General features: G+C 49.0%; 1 protein-coding gene across 1 annotated transcript in view; it reads left to right on the top strand.

Moving 5' to 3' along the window:
• LOC122906778 (heparan sulfate glucosamine 3-O-sulfotransferase 3B1) overlaps positions 1–19,498 on the top strand; it is a 38,831-nt gene extending 19,333 nt beyond the window's left edge. Inside the window, exon 2 of the mRNA XM_044249139.1 lies at positions 15,443–19,498. Within this exon, the coding sequence (XP_044105074.1) occupies positions 15,443–16,061 (619 nt within the window). The 3' untranslated portion in view covers positions 16,062–19,498. The remainder of the gene's footprint in view (positions 1–15,442) is intronic.
• Positions 19,499–20,200: the final 702 nt, after the last annotated feature.

The raw sequence follows: 20,200 nt of genomic DNA on the forward strand, positions 1-20,200 counted from the left end.
GGCTGTGTCAGGCTCTTCCATGGGCCCCTGGGGTCTGTGAAGCCCTGGAGCTGTATCCCAAAGTCCATGTCCCCTTCGTGGATAATGCTGCCCCAGAGGGCCCATCCCGTTTCTCGGGTTCTCTGTGGAGCCACGTTTGGCAGTGAGCAAAGGTCCTCACCATTTCTGTTCTGTTCGAAATAAGAGGTGCATGGTCTCCCTTCAGAGGAAGAGGGTCCCAGGAAAGGGAGTCCTTCCTTCATCAGATACCCTGTTTGTTGCTAAAAGAAGTCGCTCAGTCAGTTAAGCATCTGTCTTCAGCTCAGCTCATGACTGCAGGGTGCTGGGATCAAGCCCCGCATCGGGCTCCTTGCTCAGCGGGGCGTCTGCTTCTCCCTCTCCCACTCCGCCTGCTTGTTTCCCTCTCTCAGTGTCTTTCAAATAAATAAAATCTTAAAAAAAAAAAAAAAAGTCCTCTCTTGGAATTCCGAGCCCTTGGAGAACTTTCTGGAAGACGGGTGGGGTACCATCGTTAGCAGATCTTCCTACAGTCAAATGACTGCATTTCTCAGTGTGGTACGTGGTGGAGGAGCCTGCCTCCAAGTGACGAGTTAATCAGCGTGCATTTGGCCAGTGCAGAAAGACCGTCTTTAGAGGGGTTTGAACTCCATTAATTTCCCAGCCGGGCTAATGGGGCAGCGGAGAGCATCTCTCTTGTTCTCTCCTTTAGGTGGTGTTTGCTCATGGGCTTAGTGCTGTGTGTTCCCAGCCCCCGGGAGTGGGAAGTGGATTCATTTGGAAAAGTAGCAGCTTAAAGGCCTTTATTTGGTTTTGTCCCCAAATGGAGAGGCCACTGAGCATTTCAGAGGAAGGCTGGCCACCCGCTCCAGGCCGCCCCATCTGCCCACAACTGGCCTTTCTGGAACAGCGTTCTAGCCAGAATCTGGGTTGATAATTGCCTTCTCCCCAATTTTTAAAAAAAAATGTTTTAATTTTTTACCTACAGACCCGAAAACCGAACTCCTCATTTGTTTATGTTCTTGGAGGAGCACCTGCGTTTTGCTGCTCCCTCGCACTTATATACACTGTGGGAAGCTACAGCTTACCTGGGTGAATTCACAACACATGCGTGCCACGCCTATAAAGGGGAGGTGACCCTTGCTGCCACCTCTCCCCTGGTCTCTGTCCTGTTCCCAGCCTTTCGTTTTTTCTTCCTTCCAAATGGCCTTGCATTATCTGCCTTTGTGTTCATCTTTCCCGCTCTCCCCTTTCCCATTCAGATGCACAGAATCTCCCTTATTCTGTATCTTCCTTTTTGGGAACCTACTTAGCAGTGGTTTTTAATGATACCCCAAAGGGTCGCAGGCACATATGTTGTGACAGGAGACAAGAAAAGCAGCAAAAAGGGAGCCACGACTGGGCCCAAGAAACGTCTCCTGCGGGACTGTGGGTCTGCAGCACCCCCCCCTCGGTTGTCTTCATGGACAGACAGACAGACTTCCATGACACGTGTCATTGAAAACAGGCTGTCGGTTAAAAGAAGGCGGGACTGTTCTTTGATACTGAGTTGGGGGAGGGGGCTTGACATGAAGAGGACACCATTGGCAGGAAGAACACTTTTCCAAACATACGGTTAATCCAGCCTTCTTGATGAAGAATCATTCTCTGAAAACAAAAGGTAAAGCGTGACTCCTCCCTAGATAAAATACGAAGTTTTATAGTTCCTTAATAAAGACATTAAAGATTTTCTTTATTTTCTTTTCCTTTTCTTTCCTTTTTTTCTTTTTCTTCCCTTTTTTTTCTCTCTTTTGTATTTCTTCTTTCTCTCCTCCCTCCCTCCTTTCTTCCTTCTCCCTCCCTCTTTCCTTCCTTCTCCCTCCCTCCTTCCTTCCTTCCTTCCTTCCTTTTTTATTTATATATTTGACAGAGAAAGCAAGCACAAGCAGGGGGAGCAGCAGAGAGGAGGCTGCTGAGCCGGGAGTCTGATATACAGAGCTCCATCCCAGAACCCCAGGATCATGAGCTGAGCTGAAGGCAGATGCTTAACCAATTGAGCCACCCAGGCGCCCCTCACTTATTATTTCTTTTTAATACTTAATTTATTTGAGAGAGGGAGAGTGAGCTTGCCAAGGTGGGGGTGGGTAGGGAGGGACAGAGGGAGAGGAAGAGAGAATCTTGAGCTGATTCCATGCTGAGCGTGGAGCTGGGCGAGGAGCCGGGTGTGGGGCTCAGTCTCACAGCCATGAGATCATGACCTGAGCTGGAACCAAGAGTCGAACTCTTAACCGGCTGAGCCACCCGGGCGCCCCTGTTTTATTCCTCTTTAATGAGAAAACCAGGCAGGTGTTAAGTTCACTTGGAATAAGGAAATGTTAATACAAATCTTCAAAGAGGGCGGGAAACGGACTTTTCTCCAGGTGGTGGGAAGTGGAGAGGGAAACCCACAGAACCTTCAGCAAGCATTCCTCTGCATATGTAGGGTCAAGAACTCTGTATTGTTGTTCATGATTCACAGATCTGCAAAATATTTCAAAGGCTGGAGTCAGCTAACCGGAAGGACGCTCTTTGCACAACATGGTTTTCCCCTGGAGGCACTGGTAGTCTTTTTTTTTGCTCATTCTAGATTTTTTTGACATTTTCTTCTCAGTCTTCAGGAGGCTCAGAGAGCCCAGATCTGTTTAATCAGCACTGCTGGGAAGCACGGTGTGCCACGTTCCTAATGCCACTCTGAGTGCCTAAAGGCCACTCGTATCCTACCCTTGATGTGGATTTTCTTCGCTTCAGATCAAATCCAACATCTGCCTGACATTTATTCATTCACCCACTTACCCTTCATTCATCTAACAGCCACTTAGTTTTGCCACCGTGAAAATAAGGTGCAGCCCAGTTTGCAACCCCCTTGAGAAGTGAAACGGCAGATGGACAAAAGTCATGCTGACTGTGTGTGTGTACGTGTGTGTATTTGAAGGAGCGTGTGTGTATTTGAAGGAGCGTGTTGGGAGGGTGGTGGTTATGAGAAGGGAGCAGGGATTGCTAACTCAGAATGGGGAAGGGATGACTGTCATAGAAACTTTTTTTAGAAGGAGGAAGACTGGGAAGAATATTCTAGAAGGAAGGAAGTCCCTGGGGGAGGGGTGTTGGGGAGTGGCAAGAGACCTCATGACCCATTTGAGGAAATGCAGGTGCCTGCCCACAGCTGGGGTGCTGGAGAGTTGGGGGAGGGGTGAGAAGGGGAGGTGGGGAACATGGGGTACCCTCAGAACCATGGCCTGCCAGGGATTTGGGACATGATGTTCCACATGCTGAGGGACTGTGAAGGTTGCTGGCATTAAGGTTTGGGAAGCTGTCTGGGGAGGTACTGGACGGAAGCCTGGAGAAGGGCAGCCAGCCTATTTTCCGATCTTTCTAACCTAATTTTTCGCTTTTCCTCCAAAAAAGATCTTCAGCCCAGGCTAAATGACCCAGCCACTGTCTTAGGTTCCTAAACTTAGATATCTTTTCGTCTTGTCTTCTTCACTTCCACCGACCTTTGGAAGTAGCTCAAGGAAGCTTCAGTTGTCCCAAAGGACACACCTTCTGGATGCTTCTTTTCTGCATTTCTCACTTGGAGCCAAGCATATAGTATGTGTCGGTAAACTTGCCATGCATTAGTCAGTTTCTCTCCAAATGTACAGTATGCCCCCGGAGGGCAAGAATCCTCCCCACAAATGATACACTCTCTCCATATCACTGATTCCTTAATCACTCATGCATGATAAGTATCTCACCTATCTCTGGGCATTTTAGTTCAAGACCTTCCTTGTGTCTGTAGCCTCCTAGTATAATTGTGTCACTTAATGTCATGGGTGAGATGACCCATAAATGTGTCTCTAGAATTAACTTTGGGGCGTTGGGATGCTGAGAGCCTCACCATCTTCGAGCCTGACCCGGACGATGCTAATTTATTATTCCAGGAGACTCCCAGTTGTCTTGACATTTTTGTACTGTAGTCCTCAGGGTCATCAAGCATCAAGGCTTGCTGGCTCATTTCCTTCCATTCATTCACATAGGTGTTCACGGAGCCCATTACTCTCAAGTGCTTCCTATGCCCGAGTTTTGCTGTTGGTCTTGTGTTTTCTTTTGAAGATAAAAATCTGGAACATCCACAGCCCAAACAGATACAAACAAAACATGGAGGGTAGTAAGATCCCACCAAACGTCTTGTTCTTAGAAATCGTCATTAGGCTTAAAAATAGTTACGGGGTTAGTTTTTTGCTCAGGCTGATGCAGGCTAAAAGGCTAATCTCCCTGGTAATTCCTAGCAGCTCTGTCACTAGCCATTCTGTTATTTGATCTGCTTGGTGCTTATGGTTTGGTTCCCTTGTGGGCCTGGCGGGGTCAGGGGAGAGAACACTGTCTAAAGCACAGAGTTGGGGGAAATTTTAAGACTCAACAGTCAGGCAGGGTCCTCTGCCAAAATGTTCTCATGGAAGGTAGAAAGTCACAACGGGACACACTCAGGGGAACGTAGCTTCATCGGCTCTCCTGTCTTTGGACGTGAAATGCACAAACAAGGCAGACTCATCTCTTCCAGATTTATTGAGTTTTTATTTAAAAAAAAAAAAAAAAAAGATGGTTGACCATGACAGTGAATGGCTGAGAATTTGGGGGGGCAGGGGTTGGACTTTTTTCTCCTGCCGAAAATGGACTCTGGTGACCTTCCATTGCTTCCCGAGCTGAGATGCCCCGAAAGTGTGGGGCTTGGGGGGCTTCAGGGGGCGGGGGCGTCCTTGGAGTTTGCCTTGGCTGTGCTGTGCCACCCATGTCCTTGAGACACCTTTTCATCAGCCTCAAGCTCTCGGCCAAACCAACCAGGAAGACGTTAAGTGCTGATGACCTAAGAAGTCCAAGATAAGAATCATCACTTTTTTCCTTTGTCAGCAATTTCTTTAAGTGCATAGACTGCCTAGGATGTTCTCTCTGGGTGGAAAATACTCCTTCTCTAAAACGGGCTTGAGTTATTTAAAGCCAGTGATAAGGGAAGTTTATTTGTACTCCTTTCCCTAGTTTAACTTCACTTAAACTTAGGTCTCAGGATTTTTATGGACCTCATTTACTTTATACCGTTTTCAGTTGCTCACCATAAAGCCGGGTTCTGTCTGTTGAGCAGAAGGGAAATGGAGAACGGGATGGAGCCCTTGTCCATCCCGTTGACTTAAGTCAAGAGTTGACTGGGACTACTCTGGTCCCCAAACCTTACTGGCTTGCTTGCCAGGAGGCAGGAAGGGAACTGATGACATCAAGTCTTGGCCACGTGGATCCCATTTCCAGATCAGCCAGTTGGGTTGTTTCTTTCCATCGGCCTCAGAGGGGCACCCCTGCCCCTAAACTGGCTGTTTGGTGCTGCTTGTAAACATCATTCCATCTCATGTTAAGAAAAAGAAATAATCCTCCCACATAGGTTGTGTTCCTACTAAACACTGCCTCGTTTTCCATTATTCTTTGGCTTGGATCATCATCACATTCATTCAGTTAAATCAACCCAAGAAGGGGCACTCTGTTTTCCTTTCTCTCCAGCGTCCTGCCAGGGACTAGGAAGGAAGGTCCGAATATGAGATCCTTCATAGCACAAGTGAGGATTAAAGACTCCTTCAGATACGTGTTTGTTTGTCTTACAGATTCTATTTTTTTTTTTAAGATTCTATTTTTAAGTAATCTCTACACCCAACGTGGACTTGAGCTTACAACTCTGAGATCAACAGACACATGCTCTGACAACTGAGCCAGCCAGGCGCCCCTCACATACTTGTTTTTTACATAACCATTTGAGTTTAAGAACCAGTTTGGCGTTTCTTTTTGTTTGGCAATATTTCCTTAGAAATATCCAGGGCTGTACGCCAGAGGAGATAATACAGAGGAGATAAGCGTGGGGTTCATTTCACCTTACTCTTGGGTAGGGTTTTGGTGCTTTTAAGGGGTTACTCACCTGCAAACTACATTTGAAATGTTTTGAAAAGATTTTCATAAACTAGGCAGGACAAATATTTCCATTTTGCAGTTGAGGAAAGGCAGCTCAGAGACGTTGGGCAACTTGCGGGAGGCCACACAGCCTGACCTTGAATCCTGCTTTTCGTTCTACTCTGCCAGGTGCCAGGCTACTTAACACAGGGTGCATAGATTTAGGGCATGTGTGACTGGCCTGTGAATTACACCCTAAGGTTTGGTCTATACTGGCACCCCTGAGGTGCAGTGTATGCGTATCATGACTCATCAAGCTAGCATAGACGGTCTACTTCACCCCTGCTGACTGGTGTGGTGCCATAGCTAGTTTTGGCTGAAGGCGAGGGAGAGGTGGAGAGCTTAAGGGTCATCTTTTAGAATTTCAGAGCCGAAGAACATCCTGTTAAACCAGCGCATTCATTTGCATATACAGGGAAACCAACCCCAAAACTTTGAGCCCCTGCCTGTCGTCCAAGGCCTTAGGCGCTTGTCAGGGGCAGGGCGGGGAGCAGACCCCAGAGCTTCAGGTGCCAGAGTCCTTTGGGCTTTCATGGATTGCCAGAAAGCCCCCTCCCCTTGTCCTGTGGGTTATCTCCCAGCTCTCTGGCCGAAGGTAGTGATTTTCCTCCCATCTTGATTGACTGGCACTGCCAGTCACTGAAGATCAGAGGAAAATCACTTGACTGGCAGTGCCGGGGGCTTCAAAGGCTTTTGGGTGGAGTCCTGTTTACAGACTTTTGCTGCCAGTTACCAAGGGCACTGGGAAGGCGGCTTTTCTCGTGTGAGGCAGAGAGCTAGAAGAGGATTTACAGCAACAAGTGAGCGCCTCTGCCCTGGGCTGGCTCTGGGTTGCTGGGTTCCTGTGTTCCTGCCCCAGGGAAAAGCAGCCTGTTCCAGCCCCGGAAGCTGGTGCTGATCAGAGACCAAACCCCAGGGTTCTTGGGTTTGGATTCTGGTGTCCCACTGTCCTCCTGTCTGGGTCCTCTGCTCCGCCCCACCAAGGGGCTGAATTTACTTTCTAAAAAGTCTGCTTCCCAGAATATTCTCTCTTTCCAATGGTCAGAAAATTTTTTTGTTTGTTTGTTTTTTCTGGGAAATAGGACCCAGATTACTCTCATTTCACAGGATCGGTCCCAGCACACAGTGAGGTCCAGTAAACTGGAGCAATGCCCCAGAGAGCTCATCACAAAAGGCTATTAGCTTTTAATTGAAACCCTCCCTCCCCACCCCACCTCTCCCCACCCCCAGCCCCTTCCAGGAACAGGAACTCCGGCCTTTTGTGAAACAGGGTCTATAACAGAGGATTCTGCCAAAATAAAAGGCATCTTGAGTTGACCCAGAGGAGCGAGATGCTCTTTTTCGCCCTGCCCCCTTATGGCATTCAGGGCCTTTTCATTTTCTGAGCAGTATTGAAATTCTAGGACAATGGAGGCCAAATCCTTGCAGTGGGGGTTGGGGCTGGGGGTGGAGAAAGGAGAGGGGGGGAGGGTTGGAAGAGGAGGGGGTCTGGGGGAGTCCAGCCTTTGTTGGTTTTTTCTTTTCTACCCCTTACCTTTAAAAAAAATAATAATAATAAGAGGAAGGGGAGAAGGCCCAGTAAACTTTATAATGAATAATGACATCACTTCCGGCAGCCCCCACCGGTCCAGCCCCGGAGAGACACTGAGAACAACAGACTATTTACAATTTCATTTTAAATTATTTTTAAACCCTCCCCAAGGGGTTCTTTGATATGCAAACATCTCCCCCAAATGGAGATAATTATTTATGGAGATGCCGCTCTTTGAAGGGGAGCTCCCAGAACGGGTGGGCTTTGAGCCTCCCTAGGAAAGGAAGAAGGTTCCAGATAAGGAGGGGCCCCGAGCTGATACACATCTTGCTCCCACCCCTCCTCCTGCCTCCCCTCCCGGGGAAGCCAGCGGCTTTAAAGAAGAAACTTCCCAGAGTGACAGCCCACGGTTTGAGTTCCCGTTTCTCCAGCATTGTCCACGGTTAGGGTTTCCAGAAGCTCCTTCCTGGTCCCCCGGTACCTAGTCTGTCTGTAGGAGAGGAAAGAGGAGGGATAGGCTGCGGGTCTTGTGTGTCTGACCCTGGAGGCCCCCTGTGATTTATAGGGTCACCAGACACCAGGGAGGTTTTGGGGGGTGCTGGATAAGACGCCTGTGCTTAGGGCCCTGATAACCTGCTGCCCGCTTTTGTCTTGCCTCTGGATTTTCTCTTGAAAATGCTTTAACACTTTGGCCTGGGGTACTGAGTGCCTCCTGTCGCCTGCCCCCACTCCGTGCTGCCCTTCCTGAACCTTCAAGTTGGCCTCCCTGTGATGGGGAGACTAAGGCACTCAACTCGCACTGAGCCTCCAGCTTCCCTCTCTCTGGTCTGGCTCCCTCCCTCTGACCCAGTGTTAGATTTCATGGCGAAATTGAGGGGAAGGTGCCAGAGACTGCCCATGGGCCCCGCCCCCTTCCCAGGTGCAGGTGTACCCCACCATCCTCATTGCCCACCAAAGAGGGACATTTGTTACAACTGATGAACCCGCCTGGACAGGTCATTGTCTCCTGGTTGCCTCCCCGTGTGTGTATCCCATGGGCTTGGACAAACAGAGGATACCACATAGCCATCATTATGGTATCATGTAGACAGTTTTTCCTGCCCTGAAAACCCTCCTTGCTCCCCAACTGTCCGTCTCTCCTCTCTCCTCTTCCCTGATCTCTGCAGATCCCAGTGTCTCTGCATTCAGCTGCGGATGCTTGTGGCCTTGTTGGGTGGCACTCTTCCTGCTTTTTGCCATTGGAAGGCGATGTCTTTTGTTTCCTAGACACATGTAGGACTGCCCGTACTACGAATGAGGTAGCTTATTTTTATTTCACTATATTATATTTATTTTGGCATTGGGGTCATAATGCTTTTCTAGAAATCTTGATTCTTCTTTTGGAATGATGGTTCTGTTTGTTTCAAGTTTGGGTGTTGAATTCTCAGAGACTGGCCTTGGGTTTCTTTGCAGGGAAGCTAAAGTCAGATTCCTGGCCTGTGTGTCCCCAGGACGGTCGGTTGTTGGAAAAGTTTCTCAGAATGAGCAGAGCACGTATGCCTCCTTGGCTTTGCTAACTTTGGTTTGGGTTTTTTTTTCTTTTTACTAAGATTTTATTTATTTATTTGACATACGGAGGCACAGTGAGAGGAAATACAAGCAGGGGGAGTGGGAGAGGGAGAAGCAGGCTTCCCGCAATGGGGGGCTCAGGCCCAGGACTCTGGGATCATGACCTGAGCTGAAGGCAGATGCTTAACGACTGAGCCACCCAGGGGTCCCTGTGCTAAGTTTCCAGCCCAGAAAGTCAGGGGTATGGCTAGGGGGGGCCATGCCAGTTAGGAGCGGAACCAGAACCAGGACTGAGACCTTTATGGAAACTTTTTTTTTTCTTTTTTTTAACTGCCGTATATCTGTAATGTCCAAATAACTGAATCCCTATTGACCATTTTCTGATTTCAATCCATATTTTCCTCCAACCAGTATCTGAACAAGGATTTGGGCATCCTGTGGCCTTTTGTAAGAGAGCCTGTCCTGTGGATTTTCCTCGCCCCAAGGTCATTGCTGGCAAGGGGCTGCTCAAGGACAGATTTGGGAGTGGTGGCATTTCCCAGCGCAGGACGGAGCTGGACCCTGAGGGTAATTCTTTATTATATGCAAGTTAAAAAGAAATGTTTAAAAAGAAGAAGAAATCTTTGTGGGAGTTCAGAAAACGTGGGGGTATTTCTGCAACCAAGCAAGGACCTGCTTCCTGGTGGGGGAGGAGAAAGGGGCAGGCCGAATGTTCTCGGCTCCGGTTCCTGGTTTTCTTGGATCTGAGCTGGAGCAGGACCCGCCCCAGCGCACTGTGGCTGGCCTGCAGCTTTGTCTGCTGTCTCAAATGCATTCACTCGCATCTGCTGTGCATAAATGTCTCCGGCATCTGCTGGGCTGTACTGAGGTTACACCCATTTCAATAATCTGCCTTTTTATTGTTGTGTCATTTGCCAGTTCAAACAGGGGTTTAGTGGCGGGACCACGGGAGCAGGGGGTGTCAGCTGAGGAGAGAAAGAAACCGGGCAGGCAAATGAGGGCCACATTGGCTGCTGGAGAACATCAGAAATCTAGGGCTTTTTAGGACTTGTGTGGCTCAGGCGAATTTCCTGCTCATTGAGGCCTGGAGGTTTGTTGTTAACTGTTGGCGTTTAGCAGGGACACAGAACAGCCAGGCCGGGACCTGGGGATGTTCATCGGTTTATGAACTCTGTGCTTCTCGGAAGCCCTGTGACCGTGACCACCAGCGCCCAGGGGGAAGGGGACACTGCCGGTGGCGGGCTCGCCTCCTCCACTGTCTGGGGAAGGCACAGGCAGAGACAGTGCTGCATCCTCCGGGAGCTGGAGATTCTAAATCCTCGAATCTCATTCTGGCAATCGCCCTCCTGATCCGCCCCGCTTCCTGGTGAGACAAGCTGGAAAGGGCCCAGGGGTCATTTCTGATCATGAACTCATCTTCGGTTTTACGTTTTGTTGTTGTTGTTGTTGTTGTTTAGATTTTGTTGTTGTTGTTGTGTTTTTTGTTTGTTTGTGTTTTGAGCAGAGAATTTTGGTTCATTTGGAGCTACGTACTTCTGCAAAAGCGTCCTCAGACCATCCAGTCACTTGCGCTGTTTTTTTGTTTGTTTGTTTTTGTTTTTAAAGATTTTATTTATTTATTTGACAGACAGGGATCACAACTAGGCAGAGAAGCAGGCAGAGAGAGAATGGAAGCAGACTCCCCCCTGAGCAGAGAGCCAGATGCGGGGCTCCATCCCAGGACCCTGGAATACCTGCGCTGTTCTTGACCTGTTCGCCTTCCTGTCTCCTGTTTACTTACGTCGATGCTGTCTAACTTCTGCTGATGATGATCTGGACTTGTCTTTCTTCTGGTTCCTTCAGTTTGCCTCCTTTTGTTCCCCTGGCAGCCTGACTTGGGTTTGATAACTGACTATGTGCATGTGTGCATGTGTGTTTCAGTGGCACAACATGTTTCGGGACAGCAAACATTCTTTCCTTCTCTCTGCATTAAACCAGACTGTATTTTATGTGTTGCAATGGCTGTGTTCCCTGCAGCCCTCCTTGCCCTGGCACCTGGTCTGCAGCAGACAGAGTGGGACCTCAAGACTTCACTCTGAGCCTCTGACACAAGTGGGAAGCCTTGGGTTTGCTGGAAAACTTCTGCTGTTATCAGCAGAGTAAGTGGCAGGTGTGTCTAAGTGATGGCTGCGTTGGGGCCTGATTCTGGGGGTCTGCGATGGAACCCAGGCTTAGAGTTGAGAGCATTCTAGATGAGTCTGCTATGCCTCCAGGAGGAAACCAGCGCCCCAGAATGGGGCACACAGCTCTCTTGTGAATAGCCACCAACAAGATGAAAGTCTCTGCGACCCTTCTAGACCCACCCGGGTCTCGGGTTTTGACATGCCAGCCTTACCCACTTTGGTTTCGGTAAAGAGGGGTCCTTTCTGCTTTCTGTCGTGGGTGAGCCTGTCTGGTCAGGTTCTTGGAGGCTTGTGCTAGGGCAGTTCTCACGGTGTAAGCCTGTGTCTTCCTCAGACTTGCCTCTCCAGCCCCATGGGTATCACAAGCACCCGACAGTGACTTGTGCTTGAAGAGGTGCCCCTTCCTGCCCACCTGGTGAAGAGGGAAGGAGGGGACCCAGGTCCAGGGCCGCTGGAGGGGAAGAGCTGTTCCCACCGTTGCTCCTACTCCAGGGCCCATTTCATGCAGTTAACTGCTGGAGAGTGTGAACCTAAGAGGTCTATTGTTTTGAAATCCGACTCCTATTTAAACAATTACGATCGTAGTCCTCTGATTCTAGCACTGAACTACCTATTATTAAGATCCTAATCTACGAAAGAGAGGAAAAAATACAGGTGTCTATTTTTGTATGTTTAAAGAGAGGGCAGGGGTGTGGTTCTAAGTCCTATTAAGCAGAAACAGGAGATTGAGGGGAGGCAGCGTGGATGAGAGAAAGGGAAGGCCTGGCGGGGGTAGGGGGCGTTGACTTTCGGTCCCAACTGTCCCATCTGCAGGCCTGCGACCTGCTTCTGCATGAGCCACCCTGTCCCCTTCGGCTTGTTTCGTCATTAGTCAATGGGAGATTGCAAGACCTACCTCAGAGGCTCGTTGTGAGGATTAAATCATAATGCACGTGAACGTTTCTCGCCAGCTCCCAAATGCTGTATAATTATTAGCTGTGACGATCAGTTTGAGAAACTGGCTTTCATAACGAGCCGCTCAATTAAGCTGCAACCTCCCTGCTGGCTGGGGAGTCCAGCCTGGGGCTGCTGGGAGATGCACGCAGGGCCCACGCACGAGGGGTCTTGCCCTTGGCAATGTCCTGATTTTTTCTTCTCGGAAGCACTTGTGCCCAGGAGGTTTTGAGTGTTCGGGCAGGACGCGCCACTGGTGAAGGGACCCGGGAAGAGAATGGGGAAGGCTTTGGTCCAGGACCTGGGGGTCAGGGGAGCAGAGTGGCCGAAGGGGGAAAAAGAGGGCTTGGCCTGTACGTTGCCAGAAGGTTCGGTGCTGGGGACTCCCTCTTGACACAGTTCCCAAGCCGTGTTCCCCACCAAGTGGACCCACAGGTGTGTGCTGGGAAGCTGCTGTCTCTGAGCCAGTTTCCATGAGCAGAAGGGGCTTGGGGGCATTGCGGGAAATGAGGGAGAAACCCAGTGTGCATCTCACCTGTCAGCCACTCATTGTAAGCAAGCAAAGCACGCCTAGGGGAGAGCAGCCCGGAGCCTTCTGTGGGCAGTCTCTGTCATAGGACGAGAACTTGAGTCTTTCTGACGCACAGGTGTGCAAATTCCAGACCGTTCTGGGCAGAGGGCTCCCTTGGAGCTGGTACCCAGAATGGCTTGGGTGCCCCACAGGCCATGGAGCTCAGGAAATCTGCCCAGAGTTCAGGGAACAGGACTAGAGAACAGTGAGGCTCTTCCATTTCCTTCTTTACTAGTTTTTTTATTATTATTATTTTTTTTTTAAGATTTTATTTTTTCATTTTCCAGACAGAGATCACAAGTAGGCTCATCAAGCAGGGAGCCCGATGCAGGGCTTGATCCCAGGACCCTGGGACCACACCTGAGCCGAAGGCAGAGGCTTTAACCCACTGAGCCACCCAGGCGCCCCTTCTTTGCGTGCTTTCTACTCCTAGTGGATCTCGCTCCCTCATGTCCTTTCCCAGATGCAGTGAACAGAAACTGATAACAGTTTCTTGACTCCAGCTAGCTACAGGATCCGCACCATTGCTGGCTGGGTAGTCCTCTCAGAACCTTAGAGGGGGTGGACATCATCATTTTCCCCATGGTTCAGAGGCACCAACTGAGGCATGGGCGGGTAAGGTGACCTATCGAGGGTCACATACAAACAGCAGGGACGCCGAGAGTCGAACCGAGCAGCCTGACTTCAAAGCCAGTGCTGGGTCAGACGGACTCTTTGAGGACAGACCCCCGCCTATACAGGGGCTGCAGAGAACTTGGGGTTTGGATTTCTTCTAGTCGTGCTGGTAGCCTTCTGATTCTGAATGTTCAGCTCCTGTAGGCTGTGGTGGCAGATGGCGTAACGTGGGCGGGGGTGGGGGTGGGGGCGGGGAGGTGGGATCTTGGGATTTTATCAGACTCGCCCAGCTCCTGGATAAAATGCGAAATCGGTTGAGAGCCAGGAACTCTGTTTAATCCTCGCCCACATTAGCCCGATGAGACTTCACCTAAGTGGTTAATGGGCAAAGTAGGTCAATCCAGCTTTAGCATAAGCCTGGGATGGCTCTGCTGCTGCCAGGCCGGCCTCCTTAAGGGAAAAACCTCTTCCTCCAACTTGCTGTGAAGGGGGAGCTCACCCAGCGTGCGGCCCCCCGTTCTGTCTGGCTCCCGCGATAGAACGTTGTATCATCATTTCCATAAACGGGCTCAAGAGAGGAGTCGTGCTCTCCGTAGATGAGGGGTGGCCCGAAGCTGGAAGTTTTCGTATGTCCTACCGAGAGGTAAATATTTGGTCAGGCATAATGTGGAAATGGTCTTTTTAAAAAAATTCACGGGCCCATATAGGAAGCAGTCGGAAGTTGCTATCCCAGAGCTAATGGAAGATGGTGCCTCCGTGACCCAAACTTTGCCTCCCGTGAGTTAACACATCCCCTTGCCTTTTCATGTACACATGGGTGCCCAACTTTGTCCTACCGGTGCTGTAAACGGGCTCGAACAGTGTAATGCTGGTAACGATCGTCGTCATAGGGTAGCCAGTGAATGTCAGTTACAGACTGCGTGTCAGGCATGTTCCGAGCGTACTACGATTGTTAATCGTTCTCCTCCTCATTAAACTTCCACGAGGGAGGTACCATCCCACTCATCTTTACAAAGGAGGAAGAGAAACGCACAGAGAGGTTAAGAAAGGTGTTCAAGGTAACACAGCTTCGCTGCAGCAACGCCGGGATTTGAATCCAGGCAGTCCGATGTCGGAGCCTGCTTCCCTTAGCTTTTAGGGTTGAACGGCTCTGGCTTTATGAACCACGTAGCCATGGAATGAAGTAGGTGGACGCTCTTCCCGTTTCCCATGGTAGAAGGCTCAAGTTCAGAGAGCAGACGAGGGAGGCACAGTCGTCCACCTGCTGTTGGTGTTACTGTCCGTGCTCACTTATGCCACAAAACGGCTTCCTGGAGTGGGGCTCATGGGCCTCATCTCCATCGGTCCTAACGGTATTATCCACATCCTTTGGCTTAAGTGAATGCAGTGATAGAGATCATAGAAATCATACAAGCCTTTTTTTTTTTTCTAATGGAATCTACAGTATTCCTGGAAGCTTCTAGAGTTGGGTCTTGGGGATTTCTTCTTGGCAGGTTTGTATTGGTTTAGCTTCTGTCTGATTCCACCTGGTTTTGGTGGCCTTCGGGTCTGCTTTTTATGGTAAAGGCATTTTGTCAGTGGTCTCTGTGTGTTGATGCGGGTCTGGCATGGCTGGGTGGGGGAGGGGTGACATCTTCCTTCCTGTCCCCAGTGCATGTGGGTTCAGGCTTGGTGAGCTCAGGCTAGCGAGAACCCATGGGCAGCAGAGTCTCTGGAAGTCCCAGGTGTTGTGTTGAGGAAGGGCACGTAGCCAGAGGCCAAGGACCTTGTGTTCTGACACTGGCTGTTTGGGGGAGTGTAAATACTGGATAGCCAGGAAAAATAAGGGAGAGGTGGCCCCCACGGGAGGTTTTAGAGCAATTTCTATCCTGCTTTTCTACCCTGGAGGAAGGTGCCTACCAACTTCACAGAGATAGTATCTGGCCTCCAAGCTTCGGATGGGATGTTCACACGCCTTTCAGTTCTGAAATTCCTTTTCCATATTTTCACCTTCCTAGCACTGTTCCTCTAACTAGAGGGAACCAGGATGAACAGTGTTGCCGTGGACACACGTGGCCAAAGAGGTGCCTGCTTCTGAGCTGACTTTGCTCTGCTTGCTTTCCCCAGGGACCTGATGCCGAGGACCCTGGAGGGCCAGATCACCATGGAGAAGACCCCCAGTTACTTCGTCACCCACGAAGCGCCCGCGCGCATCTCGGCCATGTCCAAGGACACCAAGCTCATCGTGGTGGTGCGGGACCCGGTGACGCGTGCCATCTCGGACTACACGCAGACGCTGTCCAAGCGGCCCGACATCCCCACCTTCGAGAGCCTGACGTTCAAGAACCGCACGACGGGCCTCATCGACACGTCGTGGAGCGCCATCCAGATCGGCATCTACGCCAAGCACCTGGAGCACTGGCTGCGCCACTTCCCCATCGGCCAGATGCTCTTCGTGAGCGGCGAGCGGCTCATCAGCGACCCGGCCGGCGAGCTGGGCCGCGTGCAGGACTTCCTGGGCCTCAAGAGGATCATCACGGACAAGCACTTCTACTTCAACAAGACCAAGGGCTTCCCCTGCCTCAAGAAGGCCGAGGGCAGCAGCAAGCCCCACTGCCTGGGCAAGACCAAGGGCAGGACCCACCCCGAGATCGACCGCGAGGTGGTGCGCAGGCTGCGTGAGTTCTACCGGCCGTTCAACCTGAAGTTCTACCAGATGACCGGCCAGGACTTCGGCTGGGATTGAGCAGACCCTGGGGCTGTGTGACTTAACCACGTGGTTTATGTATCGAGAGAGATTATATGTATGTAAAATGTACAGAAATCTATTTTATAATAATTTATTTTTAATTCATAAGCAATTAACTCACTAAGCTGCCTAGCCACACTCTTTAGAGAGTTAGCTGCATAATCTGTTAACATTCCAAAGTATTGAATCTCTTCTTTTCCTCACGATGGATGGTGCTTCCAGTTTTTTTTTTTTTTTTTTTCCTCCCCCTCTCCCCACCCATTTTATTTAAAAAAGAAGAAAAGCACAACTTGAGATTTTTGTTGTTACGGGTATGCAGCCTTCGATCGCTGTCTGAATTCACTTGCCATCTCTTTGTGTCTTGGGTCTTGTGGTCCGGCTTCTGTTCCTCCCTCCCTGCCCGTGCGTACCTCGCAGGAGCCCCCAGCTGCCCTAGCAGCACGGCTCCCTCAAGGTCACGACTCACGTAGCAGCCTCTTGCCCATGTGTTGACATTTCCAAGGATGTAGAGGCCAGACCACAGCACTAGGCTTTTCCCCCCAAGTCTGCTCAGTTTGAAAGGGGGGGGAGGTTACTACCTTTGCAGGGACACATGCCTCCTCTCTGGAGTCTGCGTCCCAGGGTCCTTTCACTTCAGCTTATGATTTTGAAATATGGCCCTGCATCCTCTTCTGTCCCAGTCCCTGGTTCATGAAGCAGCTTGAAGCATATGCAGATGTTATAGCTCCTTTTTCCCAGGTCACGTGTGTGAGATGCTTGTGTGCTGCTTTAGAACTAAAGACGGTCTCTCATTTGCACGAGTGCACCATGCTCGGCTCTCCAGGCAGACAGTTCTGCTCTGACACACCAAAGAATCCCCTAGGCTAGCAGAACCATCAGCACAAACCCACGGGTGGCAGGTGTCAAGACCCTGGGAGGATCAGGTGCATCCTATGCCCTCAGAGCCCCACCCCCACCCCCAAGGTGCTGCTGGGTGCCGAGCCAGCCCATGTGGGGCACATCCCAGTAGACGGACCACCTCAGTGGGGAGAAAAGACAAAGAGCACCAAAAGGACAGGTGGCCTGACAGAAGTGAATCCCTGGCCCCCTTCTTGGTGTCTGGAACTCACCTCCTTGGAATTCCTAGCTCATCACAGATTGACAACACAGTCTGTAGCCAACAACCAGACGGCGAGCACCAAGAGTGGCTCTTGCACAGACAGGCTGAGGAAAGAATGTTGTTGCCTGGCAGCTGCCGAGCTTAACAGTTATAAAGATGTCCATGATTGAGCTAGGTCCCAGCAGGAAGGGTCACCAGGCGGCATTGCTGCTGCTGATGCAGAAGGCTCTCCCCATCCCTCTCTGTTGAGAGAGCAGTTGGAGATTATTTGTGGCCATCAGGTTCACCATATAACAATATCACAGAATGAACACGTTCGCTTTACCCTGTTTCCTAAACCAGAATGCTTCTACCATAGAAGAATTTTCGTTTGGAAAATTTGCACCAAGGCTTATGTGGGAAGGGACACAGAGTGTCCGAATGGTTGGGGTATGATGTTGACAAAGACCCTTTTGTATGTTGGATGGGCTAGAACTCGCCCTGTAGAGCAAGAGAACTTGTAAGAAAAGAGAAATAACTCCTCTTTAGAGATTGATCATGGCGTCACTGGTGCTTGGGTGATGTCTTGTTTGGTGATTGGTTTGTGTTCACCCACAAGTTTGAGCCCAGATCTAGGTTAGCTTATACTGAACTGCAGAACTGTCAGGTCCTCTTGTTGGTTCTGGCCAGGAGGATGGGCACGGGGGCTCCAGTACGTTACTCCTCAGACGCTCTGTTCATTTCAGAGCTTAGTGACTGCCTCTACCAAGTAGTACAGAAGCTGCATTTAGGGGAATGCCATAATCCTCACATGGTTCTCCCTTCTTGCTGCTTGGGCGTCGAGACATCTGCATAAGGGTGCTAATGGGTTGTGCGTTTTTCCAGTCAGAAAGCCTGCTTATTCGTAATAAAGTGGAGAATGCCTCTTTACATTTACAACATAACATCACTTAAAGTAAAAGCCAGGATCCACGACCTCCACAGAACCCTCTGCCCTGACCATCTTCTGGCCACTTTCATGCCCTGATAACGGCTCATGATGTAGCATTGCAGAAAAAGCGCAGGGAAGGATATGCGACAAGGCAGTAGGAAAACATGCATGCATTTTTCCTTCCCCTTCGGGTCCCTGTCATCTTTCCAAGCTGGACAGTTTTGATTAAGTTGTTTATCCTCTGCCTTACAACTGAAACAGGAAATCTCCAGATACAAGGAGGGTCACTGAGTCATGAACATTTAAGTGAGCCAGGATTCTATTCTGGGTCAAATCCTCGAATCCAGACAGATGTTGATAATTAACAAGGATGGACTAGAGCACGTTTTCCTATAGAAGATAAATAAATGATCCCTTCCACACATCTCTTCACAAGGGTCTGATAGCTTACAGTTCCCAACCCAACCAGACGCGGCATCTGTCCCACAGTTACACCCTGTTGTGTGACAGTTATCATAGAGCCTGGGCCCACATGTCTTCCTCCTACAATTAGCCTTGAGTTTCTTCCTGTTCTAGCAATCTCCAAGACCACCCACTCAAGTTCTTAGCTGCTAGAAGACAGACAGCAGTTCCTGTTGTAGTCCTTTTCCCTGGGCATACTTTGGATTTTTTCCAGTTTACAGGGAAAGCTCTGATAATTCATTGGCAGTACTTTATTCATCTCCGTTTCATTTGCTCATTAAAAACAAAAAGGTTAACAGCAGCAAAAAGAAATTGGAGGTTTTTATGGTCCCTGTCTACCCCATGCTTGCTTTGAGGTGTTTGTGCTATAGTCTGGTTAATGTGGGAGGTGGTACCTGGAAAGGTATTTAGGTATAGTGACTACATAATAAATACTTGGATGACGGAGAAAGAGACATTGTCTTTTCATGGGATTCTCTTTGGAAGTCATTTTGAGTGACAGATAGTTTTAAGCTTTTGGAGAAACAGTTTCAGATCCTGCCAGGCTATTTACATAAGAAAGGAAAATGGAAGCTTCCAGTAGACTTGAAATACTTAGCGTGTTATCTCAAACGCTGACACGGATGTCCGTGTCATTTTTCTTTTTCAGTTTTTCAAGAAGGATGGTCAATTAAACTGAAAGGTGTGGTTAGATTTTTTTTTTTTTCACTTTTGTAACATTAATTTATGACTGAGTTCATTCAGCCCAGTAATCTGAAATACGGTGCAGATTCTAGCCGTATGTCTTCTATAACCGGGTTGTTAGAATAGCCAATATGTACAAAAAAAATTAAAACAAGTATTTTGTCCTATGTATAACACAAAGTAATTTTACACAGAGAAAGATGTTTCTAGGGGGGAAAAAATTCTGTTAATTCATACTATTTCTTTGTATGAAAAAATAAAATCTATTTTACCAACTTGTGGATGCTTTCATGTTTTATTGTGTGTTGCGGATGGACAAGGTAGTGGGGTTTGATTCCGTAACTGATCCCCTGAATGCATTCTGAGGGCAGGCCGGATCTTGCAGATTTCAAAATGTGACTAACCTGCAAATGTGTGTGGCAGTGGTTTGGAAACGATTCTGAAGGCTATGAGATCAGTGGGAAGGCCCCTGTCCCTTGCAGGAACATGCACAGGACTTCAAGGACAGACCCCAAATCCACCATGTCTCTCGGGCTGCCCTGTGTGGGGGCAGCCTACAAGTATGATAAAGCAGAACTTTAACAGCTGCCGGTTTGGAGGATGATAGCATCCTTTCTCTCGTACACAGTTGTATGGAGATCCTTATCCTTGACACAACTGAAAAGTGTTGAGACAAAATGATGTTTTCATATCCTTAACCCACAGTAAGAGAACCCTTTTGTTTCTTTTGATGGGACGTGCCTTCTGTAGGATGATTATTTACTACCTTAAACATTTGATTCAGTCTTGTGTTTTCCTTAATTTTTTCTCAATTTTCCACTGAGGTATTTTTGTTGTTATTTATTTTTAATTTTTTTATTTTTTTTAAACCTCTAGTTGAGATTTAGAGTAGCTGACACCAAATTGATAAATTAAGACTCAAACGAGAGTTCTGACTTTATATGTGTGTGTGTGTATATATAAAGATTTCATGTATTTAAT

Source organism: Neovison vison, chromosome 5, assembly GCF_020171115.1.
Source record: "Neovison vison isolate M4711 chromosome 5, ASM_NN_V1, whole genome shotgun sequence".
Lineage (NCBI taxonomy): Eukaryota > Metazoa > Chordata > Mammalia > Carnivora > Mustelidae > Neogale > Neogale vison.